The 7454-nt window shown below is 54.3% G+C and overlaps 1 protein-coding gene across 1 annotated transcript in view; it reads left to right on the top strand.

Moving 5' to 3' along the window:
* Positions 1 to 3615: 3615 nt before the first annotated feature.
* Positions 3616 to 7454, top strand: part of ZNF512B (zinc finger protein 512B) — a gene marked incomplete at its 3' end in the record, with an annotated part of 27157 nt that continues 23318 nt past the window's right edge. Inside the window, 1 exon segment of the mRNA XM_009578265.1 lies at positions 3616 to 3736. Coding sequence (XP_009576560.1) covers positions 3616 to 3736 — 121 coding nt within the window.

The following is a 7454-nucleotide window of genomic DNA, read 5'->3' as shown; positions in this document are numbered from 1 at the left end:
GCTTCACCCGCCACGTGGTTCCCTCTCGGGAAACCTCCGACGAGGGCGATTCCGCTCCCTCCTGAAGAAGCCTCTCCCGCCGCTTCCTCATCTTTATTCCTGGGAAGTTTCTCCCAGCACGTGGCCACAGCTGCGGTTCGGCCTCGAGTTCGTGGGAGGGAGCACGGCTCCTCTGGCAGCGACGAAGACGGCAGTGCCCTTTGGCGTTCATCATCCACGTTGGTCTCATCGTATCTCTGCCTGCATCCTGCCTGGCACACCGCTTGTGCAGGCAGCTCGCTTGCCTTTTTGGCATTGCCTACATCTGGAGCCGTTGATAAATTATTAATGATAAGTGGAGAGGATCAACAGGTGACTGGGCCGGTTGGCGTGCAGCACAATGCATCCATAGCAGTGGGACCGGGGCGGGAGTCCCGGCAGGAGAATTTGTGGTCAGGACCCACAGGTGACTTTCCCCCTTGTAGCCATAAGGATGTCTGGGCGCCAGGAGGGTCGCAGCCATCCTTGGCTGTGTGCATGCTCCTGCGGATCCAATCCAAGGTCACAAACGGGCATTTGTACTTGGCATTATTTCCCCTTTTCCAGTTTGTGCCCAATTTCAGCACTGTTCCCAGCCTGCAGAGCGCAACAGCTCCGCAGGAGAGATCTGTCATGGAGGCAAAGAGCCTGTCGGGGCGGTGAATGGCTGGGACGTTGCCGTCCCTTGTCAAACACGGCAGAGGAGTGCATGGCCATGCCGGCCGGGCAGGGCTGCTGGTGGCTTGGGAGCGCGTGGTGGGTTCCCAGGCTTTGCTTCTCCCTTCCCGTGGCCACGGGCTTGCTCCTTGCCCCTGTTCCTGGCACTGCCGGCTCAGCCTCCGCTCATCCCATGCTGGCTCCTGTGTTGACACGGGCTTTTTTTGCCTGGAGCTGGAGTGGGACGCTTTGAAAATGCTACCACAAACTTCTAAAAAGTTACCTAAAAAGAGCTGGAGGCTTCATCAGCAAAGATGCTGCCAGCCCCAACCTTCCCATGCTGCATCCTAGCCCCGCTCACAGGCAGGACCTGCCGATATCTTCTCCTCCTGTTGCAAAAGGGTTTTCACCAAAAACATAACAAAAGTGTGGAAGGGCACGGGCTGTTGCCCGGTTTCAGCGTGTGTTACTCAAAAACGAGTGAGAAGTTTGGACATTAAAAAAAAATACAATGGACTGATTTTTGCTCTCTGGCTCCAGGGCAATTCCTCTCGGATCCCTGGGGTTGTATCGGTGGCCAGGGAGCAGAGTTTGGCTCTCACTAAGTGGTTTATGGGATTTTTATTTTTCATTTAGCCAAAAAATAAGAAGGGAAAAAAATTCAGTATTTGGTGTGGAAAAACAAAAGACATTCAAAACCTCCTAAGCTGGCCAGAAAGGATCCCTTTGAGGGGACAGATGTGTTAAGGGGAATGAGAAGTGCCCGGCTGCGGGAGCAGGGCTGAGCCAGGCACCTGGAACGCGGCAGTGGTGTCAGGAAGGGAGCATTGGGGGGTGATGCTCAGCACCGCCCCGGTTCCCGTGGTTTGGTGTGCGCTGCCGCGGGGTGTTCAGGGTGCAGGAGGTGGGCACCTTGGCCATTGACGGGGTCTGCCCTGTGTGTCACCCTTTGCGAGTTGTCCTCGAGCCGCCCAGCGAGGGAGACACGGAGGTTTTGTGGTTTGTCGCCCGTCCGACGACAGCCCTGCCCGCCTGCGCCAGGGTGTCTTGCTGCTCGGGGTGCGAGCGTGCTGGTGGCCGCCATTCGGCATGGCGGGTCCTGGTCAGCCTTCGCCCAGGCGCTGGCCCTCCCTCCCCTCTCCTGCTGGGATGCGTGCCCGGCCCAAGGGGCAAAGCCACGGCATGGTTGCATTTCGGCACTAGCCCAAGTTGGATAAGCGTGTCAGCTGTGTGGGTTTCCCCTTGGTTTTCACCCCGTTGTAAAGCGCGGAGGTCTTGTCGTCTTCAGCTTTCAGTTCGCTGGTCTTTCGTGAGTTGTTTTTTTTTTTTTTTTTTCCTTCGAGCAACTTGACTGAGGATCGCTCAGAGGAGTCAGGAGATAGCACAGGAAGGAAGGGGACTGGCATGTTCGTCCCCACAGGATCGGGGACAGGAGCAGTGCCCATGCGGGTGAGAGTGGAAACGCGATTTGGGAAGGGGCTGCAGGGACCCCTCTCTGCCTGCTCCGGAGACCAGCTGTCCCAGGAAGGAGCCACTGGCAGTCAGGCTGCAGTTCTACCCAGGTCTCCCACCGAAAGAGCCCAAATTAGCTGAATAAATGATCCCTGTGTTCAGCACCAAATGCCAAAGAACCTATTGCCAAGGCTGGAATTTCTCACTTGATCCGATTAACCTTTGTGTCCGTGCAAACAACCACATATATGTCACCAGCCGAATATGTGCTGGAAGCTTTTGCCAGGTCTTCTCGGACCATCTGGGCTGCACGCGATGCGCGGTGCCCATTCCCATGTAGAAAGTCCCCGGGGGCACCTCGGAAAGGACAGTTGGACCCTCACGTCCCATGTGTTGATGGCATGGCTGGCAATCCAGGCACACGGGAGATGCTCCCCCGACCTCCGCCACCCCTCTGGGCACGAGGACAGGCGGGTTGAGTCTGGATGCTCAGGGCATCAACTCTGTTGAGTTAAACGATGCAAACATGATCTCATGGGAAGAACTGGGAGTGACAAGTCAAATCTGTGTTTTAAAAAACCCGTGTGTGTGGGAGAGAAGTGTTGAGCAGAGGTGAAGAAGGCACCAGCTGGCACTTCCCTTAGTCACACTGCCAGTGCCTGGCTGAGCATCAGCATCGCATCCCGACCAAGGTCTCAAGGCCATGGTGGTCCAGGGAATCGCCTCCCAAGGGCTTGGTGCTCTCGTTTTGGAGGCTTGGAGGACTCCTTTCCCCCGGGGCCGTACGTGGCATCTCCCGACACAGTCCCCGTCCTCAGACGTGTCTTTGGTTGTGCTGTCGGGAGGGGAGGAAGGTACTTGAAACCAACCGGGGGAGAGCCAGCCGCGCCGTGGGCTTCGTCCTGGCACCGCCGAAATGGAGGGGTGTCCTGCTGCCCGCTTCTGTTGGGGGCGAGATTGGGCCTTCTGCGATAATTCCTGATGTTCATTATTTATAGAGAAGCCAAATTGAATTATTAATACGGAAAATTCAGATAACATTAACAATTCTCAGTTTATAACAGTTTCCCATTAATACGGAAAATTGGAAATTTATCACTACATCTGTTCGTTAAAACTCTATTTTTTTTTTTTTTTTTCTTTTTGGTGTCTTAAATGAAAGCAGAGAAATAAACGAAGAGGAAAAGCCATTTATTCACTACTTCTCTGGACAAAGTCAGCCCATAATTTTTAATAAAGTCTTTGCCATTATATGTGGAGGGGAAAACAGCCTATAATGAAAGCAGCTTTTCAACCACGTCTATGGCATTGCTCGACCGTAGAACAAATACTTGGAAACACGTCCCATTTCTTCTCTCTGAGGGAACCTTTAAGCTCCATGATAGTTTTCTAATTTCCCTCCCTCCCTAGCAGCTCTCCTTGCTTTTAGCATGTGTTGCTCCCGGCTCCGAGGAGTGAATTTTAACGCCTCCCCTGCTTCTTTCAGAGATGGCGGATTCCTATACCTGTAAAGGTGGAAGGAAAACTGCAGGCTCTAACAAACCCGCTGCCAGCAAAGAAAGCAGGACAGAGACGAGGATAAACTCGCCGGCAGAGCTGCCCAAGCTCGGTAAGGAACTGGGTTTTTCTTTTCGTGGAGGTGGAGGGGACGAGCCCAGGGGTTGGGGGGCAGCTGCCAAAACAAAGGGGTGCGAGTGCATTGGGTCTCGGCGTGCCTTGGCTCCTCGCTTTGACCCACCGGCGAGGGCTGTGCTGGGCCAAAGAAGCCCCAGACCCTCGGAGCTGCAGAGAGCCGGTCCCTGGGAACAGGAGGGGAGGGACAGAGACGGCCTCTCCCTTTCGAGGGGTGTGTGTCTAGCTTAACGAGATGGGTGTCTCGCCACCTATTTATCGTGTGGGTAGCTAAGTGTTACATCAAGGATGGAAAGGCTTAAATAAGTTCAGACCATCTGCTGTCTCCCGTGTCGCTGCCCCCGGGATGGAGGCTTGCGAGCATATGAGCCCCAGGGGACCCGCTTGCTAAGGGCTGTCACACTGATGGATAGCTGATTTCTCTATCCAGGAATCTCCAGGCCCAAGGAGGTTTTTCTCCTGTCTGCTTATGCTGGGCAGATCTCCTCTGCGGGTGCAGAAAGCCTCTTGCTGCCTTTACCTTGCTAACGGCAGCCTGGATGCCGTGGGGCGCCTGCACTGAGGGCGAGGGTCAGACCCCAGAGATGTACCCCATACCAGGGACCCAAAATCAGCGGCCTCATGGGGAAACATGTTTCCCAAATGCTGCTCTTCCCTTGAGGCTGTTGAAGCTGTAATTGCTAACAGAAGGGTATATCTTATTGCTAAGGGGAATGAACTCCAGCTATCCGCAGTATGAACATACCTGTGTTCAGGAGAGCATTTTTCCCTGCACCACATCTTATCAGCATCTTTAAAAGTAGAAAAGCCCTTTTTTTCCAGCCCTTCCTTCTGGTTTAGGCGGACTGAAAGCGATGAAGCGGAGTGAAGGACACTCCGTGATGAAGATATTTTGTTGCTCTCCCTGGGAAAGTGCTGGAGGTGGAAACGTCTGCCAGGGTTCACTTTGTTAGGGCGAATTAGGCTTGGTGCAGATGGGGGAGGCAGGGACCTCTCCTGCAATTGCTTTGCAGGCCCCCCTCGGATGCAGCAGTCTGGTTGGCACAGGGAGCATCCTTTCCAAGCCAGGTCTTGGTCTAGAGAAGCCTCAAGTCCATTGGCAAGCCATTCTTGTTTCTAAAGAGCACGCCGTTTCCGCCCGGCTGACTCGGCACACGACTGCGGTAACCTGCTGCAGGGGCACGCAGCCACAGTGCCAGCCATAACACCGAGTGCCATCGGGTTCATGTCTCCTGCGACTATAAAGCCCAGGGTTTAGCAGAGCTGGCGGGTGGTAGCCAGGAGTGGGATGTTGGAAGGGGAGATGTGTTTTCTGCTCCTCCCATCCCTGTCCTCGCTGTCCCCAGCCGGCAGCTGGTCAACGAGGGCACTGAGGGGCAGCTGGGCTGGGTGCTCTTGTGCACTTCTTTGGCATGAAACATCCCTGAAAGTTTTGAAACTTGTGCAAGTTGTGAAAAGGAGGGGGGAGCTGTTACTGAGCATCTGCGCGAGCCACAGCCCCGGATGTGCTGGGCTCCTGTGGGGAGAGCTGCCCGCAGGGACAGGGACGTGCTGCTGTGGGATATTTCAAATTTGGAATATTTTGAAGAGTTTATGAGAGGAAACAGAAACCAGGGAGAGCAATAAGCAGGTAACTGCAGTGTTGTGAGCTTTTGGTGCAAATCCTGTATAATTTGGTGGTTTATGCATAAACTCCCAGCTCATGGAGTCTCATGACATGCAAGAAACATAGCTCCGTTCCACGTGCAGAGCGAGGCCCTCGCTTACACGAGTGTGGAGGAAAAGCCTGAGCGCGCAGCCTGAGAGCAGTGGAGAAAATACAAAATGCAGAGGGCAGCTGTGATGCACAAATGTCCTTCACAGGCACTATGAGAATTTTGAATGAACCCTGCACAGTTGTTCCAGAACTAGCATGGTTTGGGGCCAAGCTTGCAAAATCCTCCCCTGTCCGTAGGGCCACGAGCTGTTTTGGGGCAGGAGCCAGGCAGGTAGGAGTCCAAACCGAACGGGGTGTTTTTGGGACAGCTTAGAGGCTGCCTTGCAGTGGGCGGCAGGTAAGTGGGTTTTTAGGGACTTTTTGTTATAGTCCATAAAGGTCACCACCTCCTGCAGGCAAGGCTTTCTGGGCTAGAGGGATTCACAAAGGATGCTATATCACCCACCAAGGGATGCTTTTACGGGTATCAAAGTGGAGCAAACCAGCTGGCGTGACTTCAGGGGACTGGAAATACATGAGCCAACTGTCTTGTTTGCTATTTTACCTCTGGCTGCTGGGGCAGAAGGCATGAAAAGGGAGAGAGTGTGTGGTTTTGGCAGTGCCTTTGTAGGTAACTGGTTGGCTTTCTGTTTGATCTCTCTCCTTTGTTCTAAAAAAATCTTGGATTGGCTTCTTAGTACAGCCAGTGCCAGGCTTGGAGCTGAGCTCTGGTTTCTCAGGAGCTGGAGGGATTGCCGGCTTGGCTTCTAGCCTCTTCTTCTTACCTGATTTTCACCAGAGAAGGGTGTTCTACAGGTTGAGTTTAGTTTTTTTGATCTCAGTTATCCTCTCCTAGCTGTTCTGGGGTTTCCTTTTCAGGGATGCTTTTTGGCTTGTTTCTGTTCTCGTAGCAAATGGCTTTTATTCCCAGTGCCGCTAATTAAGCCCTCCCGGATCTCAGCCTGAGTTTTCTGTACATGACATTTCCCGTTGGCCACTCGCATCTGTCCAGCTCGTCTTTGGGTTACACTGACTCCAGATTAGCTCTGTTCCTGCTCGGAATGACAGGAGGTTGGATGTGAAAGTGGATTGATTTGGTGAACTGCCCTCAGCCCTTGCATACAAACCCCAGTGAAAGTTGTCGTGGTTTTTGTACCGCTTTGCTCAATCCATTTCGGGTGTGAAGTGGGTGAAATTAGGGAGTTTGCTGTCATTGTGAGCCAAAGCGTCTGGTCTGGGGCTTGGCAGTTTAACGTGTTTGTATTTGGCATGCCCCATCAGAGACTTCATAGTCTCCCCTGGTTGCAGTGTCTGGTTGAATGGGGCACATTTCTGCCCCGCTGGCATTCAGCTCCTGCTCAGGATGCCACAAGAGTCTGCTCCGAGCGCACGTGGAGCCGAGACCCCTCGCAAAGGTGTCCCCATGGCTTCTCCTCCCCACCCGAGTCCCCCCAAGCACTGCCTTGCCCTGTCCTCACCCCCCCAGCCATCCCCATCCCTGCTGCTCCCCATGTGCTCGTCACATCCCCTGGGCCAGTGTCCTCCTGCAGCCCTGGGGCTGCCCAGCCACACCGGCCATGCAAAGGGGACGGGGGATTTCTGTGCTCGACAGCCTGCCCAGGGCCCAGCATGCTGACCTAGACGCAGATTTCTTTTGCTGCAGGTAGCGTAGTTGTTGAAGGATTTCTTCCAACCCAAGTGGAAGGGCAGTTTTCCAAAGCAAGCCCCAGCTGTGCTAAAACAGCTCTGTGTAAATGAAAGGAGGGGGGGTGGCAGACCTCAGGAGAAGCAGCCATCTCCCCTGCAGGTATCTGCAGGTGTAGGGGCTGTGCACTGAATTGCAGGGGAGCTGGTATTGCCTTCCAAACGGGAATCTCTGTCCTTGCCAGGGGAGGGACGTGGCAGCCCAGAGCCGAGGCAGACCCCATGCAGAGCGAGGGAGCTGGCCGGGCGGTGGGAGGCTGGGGCCGGGCAGCGGGATTGCTGGGACAGCGGGTCC

Source organism: Fulmarus glacialis, unplaced genomic scaffold, assembly GCF_000690835.1.
Source record: "Fulmarus glacialis isolate BGI_N327 unplaced genomic scaffold, ASM69083v1 scaffold11115, whole genome shotgun sequence".
Taxonomy (NCBI): domain Eukaryota; kingdom Metazoa; phylum Chordata; class Aves; order Procellariiformes; family Procellariidae; genus Fulmarus; species Fulmarus glacialis.
The sequence above is the reverse complement of the archived record's forward strand: the minus strand, read 5'-3'. Positions and strand labels throughout refer to the sequence as shown.